General features: G+C 37.1%; 1 protein-coding gene across 1 annotated transcript; it reads right to left on the bottom strand.

The window, feature by feature from the left end:
• Positions 1–724: 724 nt before the first annotated feature.
• On the bottom strand, positions 725–24,884 carry LOC125667772 (peroxidase-like protein). The gene is made up of 13 exons (XM_048901428.2): positions 24,792–24,884; positions 19,516–19,704; positions 16,706–16,862; positions 14,476–14,711; positions 13,295–13,471; positions 11,656–11,704; positions 9,094–9,212; positions 8,832–8,927; positions 7,105–7,203; positions 6,125–6,854; positions 5,740–5,909; positions 5,295–5,412; positions 725–2,452 (listed from the first exon to the last, which is right to left on the bottom strand). Exons 1-13 carry the CDS (start codon positions 24,823–24,825, stop codon positions 1,936–1,938), a joined length of 2,691 nt encoding a protein of 896 aa, XP_048757385.2. The 5' UTR covers positions 24,826–24,884; the 3' UTR covers positions 725–1,935.
• Between the last annotated feature and the right edge of the window lie 826 nt (positions 24,885–25,710).

Raw genomic sequence — 25,710 nt, 5'->3', positions numbered from 1 at the left:
ATGTACATTAAACTAATTGCTATTGTTTCCTTGAATATTTTAATATTTGATATAGCTTTCTGGTGGGCAACCTTGGGTATTTTAGTTTACACATAACAGTGTGTAAACCTTTTTCGGGTATGCTCTTTCTGGCTGTCAAAGTTTTTTTGCATTGAAGTTCAAATGAGGATTTTGATCATTTTGAATTTCTCAAACCTCCTGAATTTATGCACTAAACAGTGGGTAAAATGTAAGAAAAATAACCCTTTATTTACTTGTGTGGGATAGGGAAATTCCACCTCTGGAACAAGATTTGCTGTCTAGGACTCGGCAAAGCCTTGTCCTAGACTGCTAATCTTTTAACTCTCGGTGTAATTTCCCTATCCCACACTCGTACTAATGAAGCTTCTTTATTTCTAAAAGTCAAATACAGTTTTTGAATTGGATTGCATAAGTTCATCTAAATTCACTGTAGATACTGACTGAATGGGTTTTTTTTTTTTACTGAATGTTAGAGACAAATTCACCTTTAGCGAATGTAAAACACTAGTGATTGAAATGAGTAGTGATGGTCATCATCACAGATGTTCCTCATACAATTACCCAAATACCAAATCAATAACAACATTGTAAAGACATTAAACTTAAAATTCAATGAAGACTTGATTGATTCTTGTTTTAGAGATACTAGTCTTTGTAAACACCATATGTCCGATCTTGCTTGTTTACTGAATAATTAAATTGATCATTCTGGGGACAATTCCGTCTTTATTTCCTCCTCACAGAGATTCACACTAACAATAATCAGCACTACATTGTCATTACAATGATACTAAATGTGACGAGAAAAAGAAACAAAATATTATGTTTCACACTTTGTTGAAAAACAAAACAAATAAACAAAAGAACCTATACATCTGCTGGTTTTGGGTGAAGTGGTCTGTTTTTATTACCATACAGATCAGCAAGTCATATTGTGATTTAAACCTTTATACAGACAAACTTTATAGTTACACCCACAAACTCTCATTCAATGTGACAGTCTAATAGGGTTGCACGCCACCTAATAAATATGTTATTTTCGTCCTAGAAATGAATCTTAATATAAATCGTCTATATCTGTGTCAAAAAGGGTTGTTTTTTCAGCGAGTGTAATTGTAAAATCAATGTAGCAAAGTCCAGAAAACTGACAAATATCCGGGTACAGCTTTCCATACAAAGTACTCCCATACAGTATGCTAACAAATTTTCGAGTACAGCTTTCCACACGAATTCCACCATGCTGACAGATCTTCGAATAGGGTTTCCAGTACAGAACAAAATGCATATCCTGAGGACTACCGCTGGGTAAATAGTCCATAGTTTGGCCAAACGCATGATGTGGAGCATGTCATCAAATCGATACCAAAATGTCCATCCCCGCGCCGGGACATAGCAAGGCAGAATTGGGTCTGTTTCCTTTCGGATATTCTACATTAGAGAATGATCCTGATTGAGTGCCTCGTGGACTGTTTTTCCATGTTGCTCTGCGTGGAAATCAAGCATTATTTTGTAAGCCTACTCTTCTAAGAAGTGACAAAAACCGTGCATCAAATTTGAATTTAGATCCAACGAAGCAGAACCGAATGTTAAATCTTCCCCGTAGAAATCCTGTAGTTCCAATGAATCCTTTCCTACAGTACAGTTGCCTGATTTGCTTGCAGTGTTACATGTAAGTGCAAATATATTGAAATGCAATATGAATGTCCTTTTCATAATTTGTATATTTTGAATGGTGTTTTGTTTTACCTGAGTTTGACTATGGCAAACACTTTACATGCATTTTCACAATATTAATATGTATTTAACAAACAGTAGTGAAAATATTGCATTCTATAACAATAGCATTCAACTCTACTTACAAAAATGTTTACATTGTACTCTTAGAACTCAAAACACATTCACTGTATCTGCAAATTATCCAGTCTGACCAAATCGTCCCTGAAACTTTGTTCGCCGTCCCTGGCTCTGCCCCCGCCGACCCTGACTCTGCCCCCGCCGACCCTGGCTCTGTCCCCGGCGGTTCTGGTTCCGTCCCCGACGGTTTTGGTTTTGCCCTCGGCGGTTCTGGTTCTGCCCTCGTCGATTTTGGTTCTGTCTTCTATCATTGTTACCCTGTCTACCTGTTTGCGTGTTCTCCAGCTGACTGTTACCTCGCTGACTCCCTGAGGCATTAGTGGTTACATTTCGCAGAACATTAGCAGGGTTCGGGACTTGAAAGCCAGAATTAGTTGGTTTGCGGCTAGTGTGGGAAAGAGAACTAGTCCTAGCGGCACCACCAGAAGTACGCTGAAAGGCTCCTTGGAAGGAATGAAGAGGACCACTGCGGCCTGTTCGAGATCCTCCCAAAGAGCTCAGTTCATTTACAAATGGACGGATATCGAAACCAAGGTAATTTCCATTCAATATTTGGGTGCATGGTCGTTGATGGTTTCTGCAATAATACATTTTAGTTAATATATTATCAATTGATTTTTTCATAGCTTCTCTCACAAAGTGTCCCGCAAGTATTATACCAACTAAATCTGTGTTTGTCAATTTATATTTTATCTTAAATACGCATCCATTTGATGATGCTAGCGTTACTTTATTTGAAACACAGTCCTTGAACATGATAAAAGTCATTAAGATATTACTTAAATATATCTTTTGCTATCAATCGATCCATGTATTGTATGCAATCAAATAGCTATACAGCTAATTATCTCTACACTTTTTTTTCTAGTGACCTTGATGATATGACTGGCTCAGGGTCACTACAGATAATCTGATGATATGACTGGCTCAGGGTCACTACAGATAATCTGAGTATCAGCAACTACCGAGACAAGTTCAAACTTTGGGTGTCTTTATTACGTTTCAAACGCCTCAGCAAATTGGAATGACATACTAAGACAGACAGACATGGTGGTTCCTTTATTGATCTTCAATTTTGGTTTGCAAGGTATGCCATTAAGCACGTAATTTGCTTGCTAAATGATTAGGATTTCATGGTCCATGTAGCCCCATTCCAGAACCTGAAAGAACTTTCTTAGCTAAGGATTGAAAATTTTACAATTTTGGTCCTTCAAGATCATTTTAAATATGCAGCCAGTCTGTGTGCCATATCTTCAGGCGTATGAAGATCTTAAAAGATTGAATGTTTTCTATATTAGCTCTGGGATGTGATCGAGCCTAGCTAATAGTTAAGACACTCGCTTTGCAATCGGGAGGTCCCCAGTTAATTCTTCATTGAATATTTGTTCTGTGACCGGTCAACAGGGGATGCTTACTCCTCCTAGAAACCAGATCCCACCTCTGGTGTTTTCAGGGATCCGTGTTTACCCACTCTTGATTTTGTATTCTTTATAGGAGTTACGAGCACCCTTGCAGTTGTGTACATAAAACTTAATCGTACTTATACTCCAACTGCCCTTTCAAAAGATGAAATTCTTCAAAACCATGCTTCAGTTTTAGGTACATTTGGTATCCCAGTCGGTGGGTCGAATGAACATGGGTTACCGTACCTATACTGGATTCCTAAACTACATAAAAACAAAGATACATCGCTGGATCCAGTAAATGCACTACCAAGCCCTTATCGTTACTGACGAAAATATTACTAGCTGTGAAGGAGAAACTTCAAACCTACTGTGCGAATACATATGCCAGAAGTGGTGTAAATCAAATGTGGATTCTAAAATATTCTAAACAACCTTTAGCAAACTTGAAATCGCAAAACATCAAAACCTATGACTTTTGAACACTTTATACGACTATTCCTCACGATAAATTAACGACTAGACTCTTTGACATCATAGACAGTTGCTTCAACAGAAATGGAAAACGGAATTATTCCTATCTAGTGATCAGTCATCCAAATATTTACTTTGTTAAACACCACTCTGATTCCATGCACAAGTATTCTGAAGTTGAATTAAAAAATATGTTACAGTTCCTCATTGACAATATCTTCGTGATCTTTGGTGATCAGGTCTTCCAACAGTCTGTTGGAATTTCTATGTGCACCAATTGTGCTCCTTTGTTAGGTGACCTGTTTTTATATTCCTAGTAAGCAGAATTTATTCAGAAATTTCTAAGCGAGAAGAAAAAATATCTCTCGCTGTGGTCTTCAATTCGACATTTAGATTTATCGACGACGTTTTATCTATTAACAATAATAACTTCCATCAATATGTCGATTCGATATAACCCTGCGAGCTCGACACAAAAGACACCACAGAGTCGTGCACTTTTGCTTCATACTTAGATATTTTATTGAAAGTAGATAGTAACGGCCATCACCAATTTCCCATACTTATGTAGCAATATTCCATTATCATCTGCATACGATGTTTATTTCTCAACTGATTGGATACGCAAGAGCTTGTTCTGCCTATGATAAGTATCTAAATCGAGACAGGCTACTGACAAGTTGATGGTTCGGTGGTTTCAACAGTCTCGTTTAAAATCAGCATTTCGCAAATTCTATCGTCGTTATAACAATGACGTGTTTCATACCGATTATTAGGCCGTGCTTGGTACACTGATTTTGACTACGGATAACTCTGTTTACCTGATCAAGATAAAGGGCTCACGGCGGGTGTGACCGGTTGGCAAGGGATGCTTACTCCTCCTTGGCACCTGATCCCATCTCTACTGTGTGCAGTGGTCCGTGTTTGGCCAACCATCTATTTTGTATTGCTTATGGGATTTATGAGATTGATCACTGTTCGTTATCTTGGCCTTTCCTTTTATGAAATCATTCTCATACTCAAATGGAGTACATGCTCAAGATTTTTCGAGTATACTTCGAAGATTACTCAGAGTTGTACTCAAAACAAACACATTTGAGTATGAGTACGGTAAAAGTTTTATAACCTCCGGGCCTGAACTCGGGGATCATAATGCAAATAAACATGAGTCTACCGTACATAAAGACGATTTCGCATTATTTTGGTTAAATGTGCTCTTGTGTTCCTTGAGAAGAAGATTGTTGAGGAATTTTCCACGTACTCTTACACAAGAGGTGGAAGATGTGAAAAATTTATAACAACAATGACGGTGGGCTATTTATAAGATAAAGAGATGGCCTTTCATTAAATTGAAACAAAATTATACATAGTCGCTGCGGCAAGCATACTTTATAGGGGGTTTAATCAACCTTGACACACAGTTAATTTCATAAGATAACAAGGACGGCGGAAAAATTCAGATCAATAAGCAGTACACGATCAACAATGTCGCCTTTGCATGATAATGCATACGTGTGTATGGTAACATATTTTTATACTTACCCAAAGACTTCTGGTCGTAGAAGTAATCGAGGCTGATATCTTATAGATCCTAGATCGTCTTTGACGACTGAGCACAAAACTTTGGAGTAAGTCATTTGTTTGATTTGGGCAAGTTGGTCTGAAAAAGGGAGGGTTGAATTCAATGATACAGGGTCGAAATTCTGGCGTTGAAAAATCCATAGAAAATAAACACAGTTGCGATATCAGTGATTGTGAATTCTCTTGTTTTAAGTTTTAAATTTACTCCCCATATCGGTAAATTTCAACAACAAAAAAGTAGACATGACTAAAACTTTGAAAATGATTGAACATAGAGTACATGAACAAAATCATTGTTACCTGGAGACGGTTTTTGTGTGCTATTTATCAGTTTGATACAAACATTTTTGATGTATTTCGTTTGGAGTGTGATATGTGATATCACTTTCTTCCTGGCAATACTAACCTGGAGTGAAGGCGGCGAGGATGTTATTGTTCTCGTACCAGAACCTATCTCCGTGTTTGTATAGAGAAAACTGGTAAGCGAACAGGCAGGAGAAGGTGGGACCAAGGATCCCTCCAGCAATCGGTGTTTCCGATATTCCGCCCGCATAAAGGTCTATGTCATGAGTGCTTCTGCATACGTCACATAAGGAAATATCAATTTTAGGTTTATATCATGAAATGGAAATACATTGTGTTACGACTATTCAAGTGAAAGAAGATCATTTGCAGATATAACAACTGGTACTATGATATGATAAGAGTTTAGCGTATGTTGATCTCGACTTCATTAGTAATTTGACAAATGCTTGTGCATGGACAAATTAGATATAAAACAAGTAGTATACCTGTACACACTAGCGAGTTTGCTAGCAGCTTGTGGCGTGTGATCCTCCAATCCACCACGCACAGCAGCGAAATAGTTTGCTGGATACCGGCCACAGAACTGTCTATAGGCATTGTATGATGGGAGACCGTGTTCACGACCGCGCTGAGTGTTCATAGCCCCGAGGTCCAAAGACGTAGTCTCTCTGGGGAATGGGCCAGGGGGACCCTCAAACAGTCTATTTCGGAGTCCATCTACAATAGCGCTGTCGCTGCGAGACTTTGCATTTTTGGACATCCACCGTGCCATAAATTCGTAACCATTTGATGGTGAGAACATAAGATTCGGGTTTCCAAAATGATCGATGAGGGGATGTGTCTGCACGTTTCCTCGTCCATTGTCATGTCCGACAATATTCCTGACCAATGTGTGACCCATGCGCAAAACAGCGGCACCAAAGGCGTTGAATGTCCGTGGATCAACATTGGGATTATACACGTTATCGTGGCCAACGGATCTGGAATACAGATTAAACACGCTCATATGGAAGTCATCGAGAACTGCTGGTAAAAACTCCGTGTAAGTCAAGTGCTGGAGCTCAGCAACAACTATTCGCTTTGCTTCCTGGAAGAGAACCTCGTCGTTTGTTATACCCGAAGATGTACGTAAGGCGTCTGCTATGAGATTGTGACGTCTTAACCACGTGGTGTGCATGACAGTCAGTGTTGGTGTCTCACTTTGTCTGTGGTCACCTTATAATGCAAGAGAAAAGCATATTATACTGACTTTGGCATGGGGATAAACGATGCAATTCCCCCTAGGTACAATGATAGTTCAACGGTAGGTACAACGATAAGTAAAACGGTACAAAGAATGTGATGAACTTCAAAGATCTTCAGAAAATTACAAAATTATAGGTTTTTTTTATTACAATTGAACGTAGCCGATTTTTAAACCGCAAAAAATTGGATTCTTTTGTGTTTTTATCGTCTAGAAACTAACCTGCCATAAAACAGTGATACGGAGTATCGAATCCAAAAGGACATGTTCCTCGGGGAAGAAGACCGGAGACAAGGTTACTCTCCTTCAGCCTTCCGCCACCTAAAAGTTAGATCGTTTAATATGTTTATTCAGTGATCTACACAATGTTTATATACATACGAGGGCGAGTCAATCAGTAACCAGCCTATCCCATTTCCGATTGACCGAGGCCGTCACGATTTTCATGCCTTGTTTCAATACATGTTTTATCAAATTATGCCTGGGTACAAAATTGCACGCGTATCGGGTCATTCTATTGAATGTCAAACATGGCTAGTGATGCAAAGGCATGACCAGGGTTCGTGTTTGCCCAACTATCTATTTTGTATTGTTTATAGGAGTTATGAGATTGATCACTGTTCGTTATCTTCGCCTTTCATGCTTTTCATCTAAAGTTGAGTAACGTGCTATAATTCGGTACTTGTATTTAAAAGGTAAGCCAGGCAAGGAAATACACGGCGAGTTAGCCGATGTGTATAGGTCTTCTGCACTATCTTATGCTCAGGGTAAATTCTGGGTAGGGGTAGAAAGTCTTTAGAAGATGAAGCCAGGTCTAGACGCCCACTGGACGAAGAAATGTGAAAGAAAGTTCGGGATCTGGTATACTCTGATAGGCGAATTTCGGTGGAAGAAAGAGCACAGGCACATGGTAACGTTTCAACAATCTTATATGATCGTTTAGGTATGCGCAAGCTAACAGCCCATTGGGTCCCCAAATCCCTTAGCGATGAGCAAATGGCAACCACAGCATCAGTATGCAGCGCCTTGTTGAAGCGTTTTGGGTCAAAAGACGATTTTCTTATGCGTCTGGTAACTGTAGGTGAGACTTGGGTACATTAATATGAGCCATAGAGTAAAGCTCAAAGTCGTCAGTGGGTAGGGCCTGGGTCCCCGAGGCCAGAGACGTTCAAGACGCAATCATCTGCTGGCAAGGTGATGGCCACAGTATTTTGGGACCCAAAAGGTGTTATTATGTTTGACTTTTTACCCAAGAGAAGTACAATAACTGGAGTGTACTATGCAAACTTGTCAGACCAGCTGAGAACCGCCATCCAAGAAAAACACCGTGGTAAACTCTCCAAAGGTGTTTTCCTGCAACAGGACAACGCGAGAGTCCACACTTGCAAAGTTACAATGGATGCTGTAGAGCGAAACGGGTATGAATTAATACTACATCCTGCCTATTCGTCTGACCTAGCTCCTAGCGACTTCTTCCTATTCCCAAACTTGAAAAAGGATATCCGTGGAAATCATTTCCGGTCTGACGAAGAAGTCGTGACGGCAGTTGAGGAGTGGGTCAATGGAAAGGACCCTGACTTTTTCATTTCTGGGCTGATGGCACTTGAACACCATTAGTCTTAGTGCATCACACTAGAGGGCAATTACATCGAAAAAGAAGAGGTGGATCTCAACCGAAAATAAGCTAGGCTGGTTACTTATTGACTCGCCCTCGTATGTTCATCTACGTAGTATATATTTTTTCTTTGTTAGATTCTGAGATTGGTCACTGTTAGTCATTTTCACTTTTCAGTTTTACTCTCACCTTACAATTATTGTGCATTGTATTTTTAGCCAACAAATGTATCACATTGGATAGACTAAAATATTACAAAGCAATGTATATCATATTGGATATTACACAGTAGTTATTTCTAAAGATCGTCATGTAAACAAAAACCTGGCCTTACTACGCTGTCGCAGCAACAGCTCCCGTTCTTTATTAAAGCCGTAGATAGCTGTACCATCAATGAATGAGGTACGCTGGTTTTGTTGTTCACGTACACCTGTAAGAAATCGGGATTATAAAGACAATCTCATCTAAGTCATTCGAGGAGCAAACTTTGTTCCCATGGAAACGGGACTAAATTTTCATCTCGCGACATTATCATCCAATGAAATAATTATACATTTAATCGAATTAGTTATCAAATAATGATTTAATCTTTTTACCGTTTGTACATCCCAGAGGTAAAGCTGCAGCATGGCGAACCATATTCATGCACGTCTGTCCTGGCGGGAAAAAGGGGTCGTTATCCGGAACCCGGATGGTAAAGCAAGCATATTTATCTCTGTATAACACAAAAAGAGAGTTATTCTATTTGTTGTCAGCGGAGTGCACGAAAGCCATGTCACACACAAATGAGAAGTCTATTATTTTATATAAAAATGAATTTGCATGCAATTTTTATATCTATATATCCAAAAAAAGGTTCCACCCCCTTGGAAATTCATGATCAGTGATGTTTTTTGGGTTTTTTTCATTCATGGAATAGTATGGGTAATTTAAATTCTCACCATCAATGGTTATATAGCAGTTTTGATTAAATTTTGAACAGTTTACTATCAAGTTAGGCTTCCGGAAATCCAATAGGTAACTACAGTTTTTGTACAACGTTAAATCGTGCCATGATATACTGAATATATTATATTTTAAGGGGTCAATTCAAAGTTATTCACTCACATGATTATGACTTGCTGAAATAGAAATAAACGTGGATTCCAAATATTTTATCATGAATACGAGCAATATTACAATTTTGCCAGTGGAAATTCAAGGGGTAGAGAGAGGTGTTTGTCTGTTCTCCCGCTTGATGTTAGTATCGAGCGGCAAACACATGTGCATAGGAGAGTTTCGAGTTTAGTATTTTTCATGCAACGGGAATACATTAAGCTTCCCTGATGGCGCGCACGTTGATATGACTAATTGATGTAAAGTATGTTTACTGAAAAATTAAGACACACCATGAAACATGAGTTATTAACATGTGTGGTGCATGTAGTTATATATGTACTCATTTACCGGTTATCAATTGTGATTCTAACAAATTGAAAAATTCATTCTAAAATGTTCGATTATTCAACAGAACAGTTGCTTTTTTGTGTAAATTTTGTACCCCGAAATAAACAAATATAATATCGTACGCAATCTTCACTGGCTTTGCGTTGGAAATGGTCCATATCATTTATGCAAACAATAGCTGTTATCAGTGGACGGGATAATGTTTTACTTACATGTAAGTTTTAAAAAATATGAAGTTCATTACTATCAGATTTTAGGTTCAAAGTTACGAAATAAATTTATTCTATGAACTTTATAAATTCAAAATTAAATCTGATTTGACTTTAAGAAATATATTATTTTATTATCCATAACTTTTCAAAAATTGTAACGGTTGTAATTAAATAAATCTTAATCATATTATTGGTTAAAGTTAATTATGTTCATTCTCGCATCCATCACGGAGGGATAGATACACTAGACGCTAGAATATCACCAGTATAGTCTCGCTTTCTCCAAACTTTCGATCTCGAGATTTTGCACGAGCGAGAGTCTGGTACTGGTTGTTTATTTCTGTGATTTCATGTCGAGACTTAACGAGAAATCGGTATCGATTCTGATTGGCTGATAGAGACATACCTGCAAGAGATTGCTGAACAGAAGTTAGAGGAAACTGTACAAGTCTGTTTACAAATATGAAAATTAATTAAATTAGCACCCTCTTCTGGGTACAAAAATAAAAGGGGAATCGTTTCAGACTCGTTCGTGCGAAGTCTTGAGAGTCTGGGGAAAGCGAGACTACCAGTACTATGATACATCTTAGCTATGGCAAATGCATGCACGACAATATCAAAGTTCGTCTGTAATATTAAACCCTTTCTCCTCGTTAGAATTAGAAACTAATCAGACTAGACATGACGTAAAATAAAGCAAGAGGTCCATGGTCTTTAAACGGCCACCTCAGTATGACACAAAGTAGAACAGATTAGATGCGTTCTGAGAAGGTGCGAGTGTGCACCTATAAAACTAGAACATAGATTAGATGCGTTCTGAGAAGGTGCGAGTGTGCACCTATAAAACTAGAACATAGATTAGATGCGTTCTGAGAAGGTGCGAGTGTGCACCTATAAAACTCTTGAGAACTAGATGAAAAAAATATTTAATTCTTGTGACACTAATCATGATTTATTTTTGTGACAAATATGAGCCACTGATATCTAGCAGCTACTAAATAAATAGTATAACATAAAATAGTACTTAGAAATGGACCCACAAAACATACTGGTGACCTTCACCTTGATTCAGGACCATGACACAATATCCGGTCATAAGCAACATCTGTGTAAAGTTTGAGGTACATTGTAGATGTTCAGGAGTAAATAGCATTTCTATAGCCATGACAAAGTCTCATTTTTATGAGCCATAAAGACATATTTATAAAGTTATAATGTATTTTCACTGTGTGATCTTCTCAATGATTCCCTACTCCAGCAGTCCATGAATAATAATGTTAATTGCCACTAAACGGTACGGTTTTTGAAATTACTTATAATTATACAGAAAGTTCTGAAATTCTAATCATTTCATTATGTCAACTATAATTGCAATCAGTTATCATGGTAAAACTGTCACTAGCATGCATGCTTGTAATGATAATGCCACAGGTGATCTAGTATGCTGCAAATCTTTTATGCCGTTTCTTATTTAGATATTATTATATACTAATCACTTACCTCACTGAAGGATTGCAGCAATCTGTTATGCTCCTCGCAGGATTTCCCTCTGTAACAAAACAACAAAGTTGTGCCTATATAGTCAGGTCTGAAGACATGGGCATGGATGGGCAAATTTTATTTTATTCAGTTAAAAAAATGGGTGAAAATTTGTCATTGAATGCCCCTCCCTTTTTCCACTGCTACCCTTCCCTCCTTGAATGTGCTTCTTATAGGCCGGATCGTTGCATAAAAAAGCTACTTTATACCAGAATATGTCATACATGAGAGAATAATTTTCTCAATGCTAGTAGTTTAATGGAAACTAGGAGATTTCCAAAATCAAAGGTTCATACCTATGGAACACCAAACAGAAAGTCTCAAAAATCAGGGAAATAATTGAAAGTGACGGCAGATACACGATATTGCAAAAGCTGTTGGCATATCGCTATCGCTGGTGCATTTCATTTTGAAGCGTATTTGGAAAGTACGAAAGATTTCAGCCAGATGGATACCGCATATATTGACAGATGACCAAAATCGAGTACGAGTACAAACCGCTAAGCAATTGCTCAAAATGTTTCCCAAATTCAATCGGAGACAATATTGTTACTGGTGGCGAAACATAGGTTCACTATTTCGAACCAGTAAAAAAAAAATGGAAACAAAATATGGTTAACTAAACACAGAAGAAAGCTTGTAGTTGCCAAAAGAACCATAAGCACAAAGAAGGTTCTTTAATGCATATTATTCTCATGTAATGTATAGCCGTACAAATTCCGGTGGCGAGGGGCGTTACAGGTCGGTATTACCGAGATGTTATACTAAAAAAGCTCAAGAAATATTATCATAAACGACACCCTGTATCAGGATTTAGGCATGTTCGTCTACTTCATGATAAAGCTCCATCACATACATCTGAGCTTGTGAAGCAATTATTGAAGTCGGAGAAGGTTACCGTCTTGCCACACCCACCATACTCTTCAGATCTAGCCCCATGCAACTTTTTCCTTTTTCCAAAACTTATTAATGTTCTTATCTGGTTGTCGTTACAATTTCCGACAAGCCCTTGGCTCAGCCATCAGTCAGTGCCTCAAAGACCTACCTAAATCAGCGTACCGTGACGCATTTCAGAAATGGATTCAGAGATTGAAATTATGTATTTCAAACCGCAGAGAATATTTTGAAGGGATGTAAAGTTCATTTCACTATTTGAGTCGAATGCTTTTGAGATTTCGTACAATACACATTACATATCGAACAACCCTCGTATATGTTAATGTGACGTTCCGTGCATACCAACATGTCTGCGTTTTTAAGAGCAACATGCGTAATCACTTCACGACTGTTGATAGACTGACGACCTTCGTATGAATGACCTTGTTATAACATAATATATATGTCTTTGTTGTTGCAAAGATCTAAAGATGATCTCCCATTTTATAGATGACCTACTTGTCAGTTGATTGACAGAAATGTTAACCTGAGGTTTTATTTAGTTACAGACTCCAGTTGACGAATTAAAACTGATCTCTATTGTGACTTAAACGATGATGAATGACGCCTCAGTTTTCATTGTGGTTTCAAACATAACCTTATCTGTTTTTGAGGGAGTTGAGATAATACTTTGAGGATCCCTATTGTTGAAGGGTGGATTTACCTGTCATGGAGGGGGTGGATATGACGTCATGATCGATGAATTGTCCGTGGTGGGTTAGGAAGATTGAGAATCTAGAACTTGTTGGTGTAGACCCGGACAACAAGGCGTTACTCACTGCCCGGGCACTGGGCAGGAAAGCCTGTCTGTCACTAGTCAGTGTCCGCGGAGCGTCAATAACTACAATACAATGTGTTATCATTTTATTTTCTGTATGTGTGAATAAAGTGAAATATAAGCAATAACTTCTATCAGAAAAGGACGATTGCATAGCGATAATTACGTCACATGAACTGAAACTCGTATTACTTTCTGGGCAAAGTATGTCCGTTATCTACTGATATTTTCGGATTCTTCAGAATTATTTGAACAATTTCAACCAAATATGCCACGAGTCAAGATCGTACAAATAAAGGATCGTCCCTCTTCCCACGAGAACATAATTGGGACATACATGTAGTGACAAGGGTGTGAGATGTTTCTTTGTAAGAACCAATCGACCAGAAAAACACAATTTGTAGAAATCTGTTCAACCATGACACCCGGGGTCAGGGTTGGGCCACAATCGCGGTTTAATTTTTTAAAATTCTAAATATACAGCAGGGAATATTCTGATCAACAATCTCAATGTGCAAGAATCATGATATACTAAAAATTCAAGTTTGTTCAAACCATAAATGTCAAGGCGGGCCCAAATCAGGAGCTTAAAGTTTGATATAATGATAAATATGGAAATTATTCTATAATCTTTGAAGAATCACAATTCCACACTAATTTACATCAATGTGCAAACAGCCTCATGTAGTATACATTCAAGGTTTGTTTCAACCATGACTTCCACAGCCGGCATTGGGCCAGATGTTGAGTTTAAGAATCGTTTTCTCGTGATGCACGAGGATACATGCTGCCTTTATATATTAAAACAATCTCCGGACACAAAGGCCGGCACTTGGTCACAACAGCGGTTTAGCATAAGAACATGCGGTAACTTTTTTCCTCAGGGACTACAAAGGTAATTTTTGGCAAATTAATACACGCATCCTAATATAATTCAAATTCAGTTAAAAGAAACCGATAGGATTGGAGGAATACAAGGTTTGAATTCTAAACTGTTAACCAAATCCTCATGTGAGCGTTGTGACCTATGCGTCTCTTGTTTGACGTAAAATTCACATTCAACTTACAGTTATCATAAGCGTTTTGAATGATCCGTGCCTGTGGAGTGAAGGATTTCCCAAGGAGGGTATCATACAGGTTGTTACAGGATCCGTCCGCCGTCCTGTAGGGGTCCTGGGGGTCACAGATAGGAATTTCATAACAGAAGGGCGCCATGGCCCTCTGAAAGCTGTTCATGATCTGCTGGTCGGAGACGACTCTCCTGAAGGCTGCGGTGCTGTTAGTCCGGGAAGCTAGAGATGGGCTACACAACAACAGCAATCATACTTCTGATTAAACAACACCGACAATCATACTTCTGATTAAACAACATTGACAATCATACTTCTGATTAATCAACACCGACAATCATACTTCTGATTAAACAACACCGACAATCATACTTCTGATTAAACAACACCGACAATCATACTTCTGATTAAACAACACCGACAATCATACTTCTGATTAAACAACACCGACAATCATACTTCTGATTAAACAACACCGACAATCATACTTCTGATTAAACAACACCGACAATCATACTTCTGATTAAACAACACCGACAATCATACTTCTGATTAAACAACACCGACAATCATACTTCTGATTAAACAACACCGACAATCATACTTCTGATTAAACAACACTGACAATCATACTTCTGATTAATCAACACCGACAATCATACTTCTGATTAATCAACACCGACAATCATACTTCTGATTAATCAACACTGACTGTGAGACGTTTCAAAGAGAAAAGGAAAAATGAATGCATGACAAACTCTCATCTATAGAAATATCTCCCCCAGGAAACGCCCCCAATTACGTTCACTCATATTGTGACACCATCAGCTGTAGGTGGAATACCATACATTTAGGCCGTGGCATGGAGGGTTCTTTAACGTTCCAACGCCTGTCACGGCACGGGGCCTATGTTTCAGCGTCATATCCGAAAGACCCCTGAATCTCACTTCTAAATGCAGAGATGTTGCTACGATTTATTGTTTTGCGTCCTGTTGAGAATTTTTCACTCATATTGAGACGCCACCAGCTGTAGTTGAAGTACCACATTTAGATCTATGCTTAGCACTCAGTGCCGTATCAGTGAGGGTTCTTTATCGTGCCAATGCCGGCCACGACACGGAATCCCCGTTTTTAAGATCATATTCGAAAGACCCGTGATTCTCACTTTTAAATGCCAAGCGTTTGGCGAAGGAGCAATCACTACATATTTTAACGTCTTAGGTTTGACGCGGCAATGGTACGAGCGGAGCTCGAACTCACCACCTCTCAGTTTCAAAACGAACGCTCTACCACTGAGCAACCGCAACTAATATGCCTTTGTCAGTGTGTTATGCAAATAGTGGACGTCTTGACCAGAAACATTCACTGAACGAAACACGCCTGATTTAAGGTAGTGTACACCAAAATTTTATTAAATGATTCATTAAAGTTAATTTCGTCAACGAACGAAATCATTTAAAGCTGCGAGTTTTCAGGTCGTATGTGGCTTTAATGAATATTTGAAGGTACATATGTATTTGGACAGAAGTATAGTAAGAATATACATCTATGATAGGAATTTTGTTTATATTAAATTCATGATACGGCAATACAAGAATACAACGATATGAGCCGTAAATAGAAGGTTTTTATAAAGAGTGGATCTGTAACTCTCTGATCTGTCCCAGTATTTTAGGTCACCTGAGTAAACTCAAGTGACCTACATGTATTGCAATTAGTTGTCGTCGTGCGTTAACAATTGAACATTTTTAACTTCTTAATAACTACTATTCCAAATTCTCTCAAATTTAGTATGAAGCATATTTGGGATACGGGGGACATAAATTGTAAATCTCAGGATTCCTGCATCCCTGGGCTTTAGGAGCGGAGCAAAATCTGCCAAAAATTGACCAATTTTCAAAAAATCTTTTCTAGAACCGCAGATGTGTAAGAAAAAATAAATGCATGAGTTCTTGTTTTATGCTGTTGCTGAACATTAAAATATAGCTTAGATATTCAGAAATGGATTTTTTTTCTCTAGATTCCATAGTGATACTTTAAACTAGTACCCAGGTGACGGATAAGGCCTTTGGGCCTCTTGTTTCAGAGAGTTACAGTTCTGCAGCTAAATCAAAAAGAGACGTATACGTGGATATACATGCAAAAAAAAAAAAAAGTTTTGTCATCGGATTTGATAGTGTCTTTTGTAATGGTGGATTTAATTTTCCCCCCGGAAGTTACTACATACCTCGAGGCAATGTTCCGAGCAGCTGTAGAAGCCCGGAATGATCTGTCGTCCAACATCCTATTCATTTCTGGAGCGTTGTTCTGAGAGAAACTGTTGAGGGCATTTATCGCTCCGGATCCACTTCCGCGTGGCATATCTGTAGTACTTCCGGTTACCTCTACATAACAATATATGTAACTAATGTAGTCCTTGAACTGTATTTAAGTTTAGAAGTGACCATACATATATTATTTTGTATTTATGTTAACGTATGTATTACGATACATGTCATTGTATGTAATATTGTGTATTTATGTGAATGTATGTTTAATTATTTATGTATGTATATGTGTACGTATGTATATTGAGGTACATATGCTTTGTTAGTCTTGTTTGTATGTACGTGTTTATGTACATTGATGTATATAATATTGTATGCATGAAATTCTCGAAGGGGTTTAAAACAAACAAGTGCTGAAATAAAAGATTGGTTGTTTGTTTTACGTCCCTTTTAGAATTTTTCACTCATGTTGAGACGTCACCAGCTGTGGGTGAAGTACCACAAATTTAGACCTATGCTTAGCGTTCAGGGCCGTTGCAGTGAGGGTTCTTTAACGTGCCAATGCATGCCGTGACATGGGATCTCCATTTGCAATGTCATATTCGAAACTGAATCTCATCTCTAAACACAGAGCATTTAGCGAAGAAGCAATCACTACCCGTGTTTACGTCTTAGGTTTGACGCGGCCAGGGCTCGAACTCACCACCTCCTGGTTACAAAGCGAACGCTTTACCTACCGTGACCGGGTAACAAAAGATTGGAGTTAATAACCAAATTTACGTGATATTGTCGATTTTGTGGATAAAGTACGTCAGATAACGCTTGTATTACAGTGGTGGATCCGAACCCCACCCCACCCCCTCTTTCGTCAGAAAATGTTGATTAAGAAAAGGTGAAAATAATGCATTTTGAGGGTGGAACCCCCCCCCCCCCCCCCCTTGAAAATCTAAAGGAATGGTAGACCCTCCTCCAAAATTCCTGGATCCGCTCCTGTATTATACGTCATTGAAGAGCATCATTCTTCTATTACGTCACTGCCAAACGGGCATGAACTACAAGATGGTATACAGATATATACCACTAACGGTGTATATATGGTTAAAATGGCGTGAAAATACTTATATTCTTTAGACTGGTATAGAATATTACAGTGTGAACGTGTTTATGAAATAAAAAGAAGTAAATAATGTTCACATGGTTCTGCTCGATAAACAAACTATAATATAACAGCTACAAATATTTTTGTCATTTTCAAAATTATCTTGGTATAAAACAAATTCGATACTGTAGATTTTATCACGTCGCGTAGATATATTTAATTCTGCTCGTGGAATTCCGTTATTGAATACACTATTCTCATTTTTTTTTTCTTAACATGATTGATAATAAATTGTTTCAACTGATGAACAAATGCTTAGTGTTATGGGTGCCTCTAGTTAGGGAATAACTGTCTAGGTTTATTTTTTATATATTTTATTTTTTGCTTTTATGCGAGTAATTACCATGGGAGGTAACCGACTTTTAAAATAAAAATACAAAAACAAACAAACGAAAAACAAACCATAAAACCAGAGAGTTACTCGTTAGCAGTGATAGGTCTCTCATATAAGGATGTACACGAAAAACAAAAAGTACAAAAATCATACCTCTAAAGAGTTAAAAGAAAAAAAAGGGGGGGGGAATAATCTAGGAATTTTCATAGAATATGAATTAAGAACCAATATAAGGTGTGCGACTGTGACAATGATTCATGATTTAGCCGATATAAGGTGCAACTATCACAATCATGATTTAGCCGATATAAGGTGCAACTATCACAATCATGATTTACCCGATACAAGGTGTGACTATCACAATCATGATTTACCCGATACAAGGTGCGACTATCACAATCATGAATTAACCGATGCAAGGTGCGACTATCACAATCATGGTTTAACCGATGCAAGGTGCGATTATCACAATTATGATTTACCCAATACAAGGTGCAACTATCACAATCATGAATTAACCGATGCAAGGTGCGACTTTCTCACATTATCACCAGAGTGAGATCGACTTTACCCATGTGAGACAACCAAGTGAGATTTTTCTGTCTCGCACTGCTGCGACGTCATTTGATTGTGACGTCATATATTTTCTATGATTTGCGTTACACGGTGAAGATTTACGTTTCAAGGTGAAGTAAATATATTTTGCATTGTTATCTTTAAATTTTAGTGTAGTATAGCTTTCTGGTGGACAACCTTGCGGTTTTTTTTGTTTTTTGTTTATAGTTTTTAGTGTAAATGGTATGTTCCTTCTGCTTATCTAATTAGTTTTTGCATCGAAGTTCAAATGAGGATTATGATGATTTAGAATTTTCTCAAAGCTCCTAAATTTATGCACTAAACTTTAGGTAAAATGTGAGAAAAATAATCCTTCATTATTTATTCGTATGGGATAGGGAAATTCCACCTCTGGAACAAGATTCGCTGTCTAGGACTCGGCAAAGCCTCATCCTAGACTGCGAATCTTGTCCCCTCGGTGGAACTTCCCTATCCCACACTCGTACTAATGAAGGATTCTAATAATCACAATCATGATTTAACCGATGTAAGGTGCGACTATCACAATCATGATTTACCCGATACAAGGTGCGACTATCACAATCATGAATTAACCGATGCAAGGTGCGACTATCACAATCATGATTTACCCGATACAAGGTGCGACTATCACAATCATGAATTAACCGATACAAGGTGCGACTATCACAATCATGATTTACCTGTGGGAATCAGCTGTGAGCTAGTCCTGCCGCCGATGGGTCTAATCCTACCACCCGTGATACCCCGAGTGCTGATTGTACCACCCCTGTTAAATTCAGCATCAACGGCATCGCGGACCACCGAGTCTAGATTCTGACCCTGAAGCTCCGTAATCACCAATAGGAAAACCAAGATCCGTCCCGTCATCGCTGAAAAAAGAAAGTACAAGAAGTGGTTTTATACAATGTTTTGACTGTCATTACATCCGATTTACAATTAAGAATACATCATACCTTAAATGACACCAGAATTTAAGTAGACCGCCACAACTTTATTTTCAATATCTATATCATTAAAGTATTTATCATCAAAGGGTTAATTATAATTTCCCATTTGAATATTAAAATATATGATCAGATTTGTGAACAGGTTTAGGCTACTGACAGGTGGGTTGATGTTACAGGGGTTTCAACGGTATCGTTTAGAGTAAGAATTTTCGCAAATTCTATGGTAGTTATAATGATCTAATTTACAAATACAGTATGTCATTAGGCCGAATGCTATCTGACGTGTTTCATACCAGTAAGATGTTGAACATACTGATTTTTACTACGACTTACTCCGTTTTTGTCTTCAGTGGATGACAATTCTTTGACTGACCATGGTATTGGATGTTTCATTAGAAAGAATTATGATAGTCTCTTTTGAAGCTGGTCACCTGGTAAAGGAATAATCATTGGTCTAGGACTGTATTGGCCAGAACTCATCTGGCCCTCCGTCACTCAGAGCAAATAATATGGGATAATTTCAGTACACAAGTTTAACACGCGATTAGTAAATCTATAGTTTTAGTATTGTATAATGTATTAAAGGGGGCATGGCAGATGATGACAAGTCACGGAGGAGGTATTAAGTATTAAACCTTCTGCAAAATAACAAGTCATTAGTAGGTCTCCTAAAATATCATTAAGTAAAACACACATACTTGTTTAATAAGAAAAGGTTAGGATAACGAACAGTAATTAATCTTATTAATCACACAAACAGAACAAAGCGGAAACACCAAAAGTGTCACTAGGTGCAATGTACAGGTAACAAGGTCCCAGCACCGCGCTTCGGGCCGCGAGGGAATACATGTTAAGTGCACTGGACTCTAGACATCAGATCTAGGGGATGCTTACCCCTCCTAGGAACCTGATCCCCCCTCTGGTAGATCCAGGGGTCCGTTTGTGCCCTTCTCTTAATTTTGTATTCTTTATAGGAATTATGAGATTTATCATTGTTCGTTATCTTCACTTTTTAATCTTCAAAGCTGAAATGCAGAGTTTAACATTTTTGTCAAGGTCGAATTAACCCCTTTTCTCTCATATTGGTCAATATCACCATTAACTCTTCAAATTAGACTTGTATAACTTCAGACGTCGCTATGGAGTTTTATTTATAAATGTGAATTATATGTAAGTACGAAAATTTTTGGTAAATAACTTTCTTATTGCAAGTGAGTACATTACAGTTTGATAATCGTGTAATTTTTCATAAAATGACCTCAGTTTTGATGTTTCTTATGAAGGACGAATTTTTAAATCACGAATTCAAAACCATTTTCTTTTACTGATTTTGTGCCGGTGTAATCTGCCATTTGATTAAAGAGGGTTTTTATGTTGTATGCTATCCATTCTCAATATTTTATAATGAAGACATTTGTATATAGACTTTAAATTCACTTTCGCGAAGTCCTTAAAAGATTTTCTGGAAATTAATTTATATACCTTCAAATCAAAAGTCTGTTTAACGATAATTAAAATGCATTATTAGTTTGTCAATGTATTCATGATTTAATGCAGGACTTTGAAAAGTACATATATGTATAAAAGTTACTGGGGAAAACGTGTTTGTTTTGAATTCGGGTGAGTGTTTTCGGTATCGGTAGATCGATTGGCTATTAAGATGTGTTTACGGGTGAATAGGTTGAATAAGCAACATATTACACACACACACCCCTTTCCCTCAGTATTGATGCATACAGTTTAGCTTAAGAATTGTTGGTTTATATGACGTCTTTACTTTTGTCGAATCAAATTTAAGATTTTGATTTATGTTGTATATACACTGTACGTGCATTGTTGATTAAAGCCTGTTGCACTCACGTAGGCAAGCTCATCCTATATACAGGTGTTTGTTTTATTTTATAAATAATTTATGTTCGGTTGAACTGGTGTGTAAGAACATAATACCTTTTAACATATAAGGGGTCAATATTCAATTATTGGTATAAATTTGTTTAATGTAATGCGATGAAGGTAGCCATTTTAATTTGTACCTGGTGACAAGCAAATAAACTTTATGACAAACAAATTATTTCCATAAACATTAACCGATTTTTGTACACTTTAAAAGTATTATCATGTTCTGATCAGGCTACTTGCTCCTTCATATTTAGGATTAATATGTGAAGGAACGAAACTGCGAAGAAAGCAAAGTCAACAAAGCAAAACTAAAATAGCTCAGTAGCAACTTTGCAATACCTTTGCAACTTCACGCATTGAATTGCTCAATGGCTTTTTTTTTTTTTTTTTTTTTTTTTACATTCGTAAGTTCTTGGTACGCATCCATGAAAAAAGAAACAAAATGAAATCTGTGTTTTACTGGAACGTTTAGGTCGAAGACGCGAAAGTGTAACTGCGACGAAACGGAAAAGGAAAGTTGCGGAAGTAAAAATGCAAAGGGGGTAGAGCAAAACTAACATCGCTCTCTAGCCAAATCATCCTTCCTTCGCCTTTGCACTCTTGCATTCGCAACTTAGCTTTCTGGCACCATCGCCCTCTTACTTTCGGCCTTAGGTTTCCTCGCATGAGGAAGTTTCGATATACGCAGGCCCAAGTTGGATGACTTGATTATCCAAGTCTTTTATCAGCACTACACTGATTCTGATATAAAATTATTTCTATTCATAAACAATGGAGGAAGAAATTACAAATTTGTTTCGATGAAAACAATTAATTGTTTCATGTTCGCAAATTTTTATTGTATTCGACAAATATTCATATTTCCAATATGTTTGCCTTTGATATCTTTACAAATTGTAATGATAGCAATTTCCTCATGAATGCATTGCAGTTGTAAACATTGAGCGTACACAGAATAGTAAAAGTTACTATTTTGTAACCCTTATAACTGTACACGTTACTATTTTGTAACCCTTATAACCTGTGTAAGTTATTATTTTCTACCTGTAATAACCTGTACAAATCGCTAGTTTGTAATCGTTATGAACTGTACAATTTGCTATTTTGTACCCGTTATAAACATATACAAGTGTCCATTTCAACGACTGGGAATTTCGACAGAAATGAAAGTAAAATGTAAATATAAAAAATAATCTTCATTTCTAAAAATACATGGGGGTATGAACTCAGAACTACAATGCTCTATGTTTAAATGAATTCTTTTTTCTTAATTGTACATTGTACTTGTGTATTATTTAAGATATACCTTTCATTTTTGAAAATATGTTAAGGCATGAGCTGCGACGCTTCATACTCGAATGTATTTTCAAAACTGAAATTTCTTTCTTTCTTACATTCTACTTTCAATTCTCTCTGAATATTCACAGTCGTACGATGTTTATCAAGATTCATATGCATATTGTTCACATCTGCAATGCATTACTGAGGAAATGACTACCATAACTTGTGGTAAAGATATCGAAGGCAAGCACATTTTGAGATGTGTAGGTCCGTAATATGGATTCACTACAAAGTGTATTGTTATGGTGATTATTGCTAGTATCAAAATCCCCCTTTTTTGTGGTTTCGTGCATGCGTACCGACAACTTCCGATTGTAAAGGTGATTCGCTGTTTCATGTTGATGAAGAACCCAGAGAAAGATTTTTCCGCCTGTGGCCTTTGACCTAGCATGGTGATTTAGTATTCTATTTTCTTAGGGCGGATTGCGCAGAAACGATGTCTACAACACGGTAAAAATCGTTTGAGAAAATGGTCGGTTTTTTGTCATCTCACACTAAGGTATAACAGTAAATACTTGTTTTTATTGGTTTTATTCCACCATATTACAATTACCACAGACACTACTCTGATTGTTCATGATCTGTTAAGCGCATCCCCCGTGTCATTATTCAGTCTTTCTAAATGAAGCTGTTTCCATAAGAACATTAATCCGGACCGTCTGGCGGTTCATGTAGTGGTTTTTGTCACGTATGCGCATTAACATATTTTGAAATTATGGCCGTAATATAGTAACACTAGTGGACCCAAAATATGACAAAAGAAAGCCATGTAAGTTGAAGATTTAGCTAATTATAGAAAGTAAAAACTATTAAATAAAAAGGTGTCGGTATTTTTTCAAAACATGTTTTTGTGATGACTTCCATAAGAAAGTCCACAGGTTTGATATAAGGTAAAGTGGCAGGAACAGTAAACTTGTCTTAGACTTAGGTCCACCTTCCATACCCTACGTTTGTTCTTGAAATAAAAAAAAATCTTATTTTATAAAGAAAGGCATTCCGTAATAAACAGTGGAAACGGGCTGCTTTGCAAGTACGCAAAAGTTTAGTATCGAATTCCAAATTCTGCGTAAGCCTTAAATGAAGAAGGCATAGAAAATGTGCCATATCTTCATGAGTAAGACTTAAAACAAAAGTTGCGAATGCCATTTTCATTTTATCAATAATCTCTTAAGATTTCCCAGTCACTTATATACTGATGTTCGGGTCAATATTAAGATTTCCCAGCCCCCCTCCCCCTATACTGATGTGCGAGTCAATCTTAAGATTTCCCAGTCACCTATCTACTGATGTGAGTTCGTCTTGATTCATTCTTTCAGTTATTTTTCACTGATCTTCAGTTTTATCTGCGCTTGAGTGGGTTAAATCGTATCCCAATGAAATTAGAATACAGAAACACGACAAGCAGATGCATACAAAATTACGTGTGTTGCCATATTCTGTAGCTAAATGATGAAAAATATTAAATTATATTTTTTTTCCAGTCAACGAAGCAATTTTTACCGCTGTAGAAAGCTTCATAAACAATTTATTTTGCATTGTATAATGGAGAGGGTTTTCAAGTTGTAAAAACTTGTATCCAGTCTATCTGTGTCACAAACAATAAAATATATTCAATTCATTTCAGTCAGTTACTCGTTAATTACAAACACATAAAAACAAGAATTTAAAAACAAACTGAAGAAAAAAATTTTGGCGAATTTATTTTTCGAGTATAATATAGCTAATGAGCTAAAATGTGAGTTTATTATCGAGTATCAGAAAAACCTTACCTGGACAGTTTTTGTATAATTTGCAATCCAACATTAATCTAAATTAAGTTAAATATACTGTTGCAGTGTCGAATTAGTAAGATCATACAATGTGATTTCCTTTTATAAGTTCTTAAGGAATTTCCTGCTGTTTACGTAATCATAGTCACATGACTCGTCTAATGTCATTGATTAAAAGTTAATTATATGCAATTACACTAAAAGAAAAGTAGTAATTATTTGACCGACCAATGCAAGTTTAAGCAATAATTGATTGATTACTCCCATTCCCGTCACGTGATGTCATTCTGGAATGGAATCTGTGAGACGCAGCACCAAATGTGACAAGTTTGCTTACTGCCAGGAATCAATCTATTTTATCAACTATTATAAAAATGTACAAAAGACATATCAAAGAAAATCGAAAACAGATGCATGTGTTGATTTTTAATTTTTGGTTTCCTTTGGTTGTAATAAATACAAATATTTTTAAAATTTCCTTAAGAGAGAGAGGGGAAGGGGGGCTTTCAAATTTTCTGTGATGTTCAAAAGTTGAAATATATTATCCCTACTTATAAAACTTTAGATAAAGTTTTCCTATCACTTTTGGACTTTGCTGAGAAATTGTGGAAATAAATTATGATTTTACGTATTCACAATCGCGGTCGTTAATATTTTCCATTTCATTAAATTCATTATGACGCCGCATATTTTTACTCCGAGTTTCAGTCGGTAGCATGTTTATCAATCACTGACTTATTAACCAATCAGAATGTGTCAGTCTAGTTACGCAGGAAATAAAAGAATGGGAGAGTCCAAAAAATAATTCCCTTATAGTTGGGTTTTACACGTTGAATAAATGTAACAAGCCAGCCTAAGGAATTTTTCCTGGCACTAATTTGATGCTACCTTGTTACGGTGGCAGATGACGCCCCACTTT

This window comes from Ostrea edulis, chromosome 6, assembly GCF_947568905.1.
Source record: "Ostrea edulis chromosome 6, xbOstEdul1.1, whole genome shotgun sequence".
NCBI classification, from domain to species: Eukaryota; Metazoa; Mollusca; class Bivalvia; order Ostreida; family Ostreidae; genus Ostrea; species Ostrea edulis.
The sequence above is the reverse complement of the archived record's forward strand: the minus strand, read 5'-3'. Positions and strand labels throughout refer to the sequence as shown.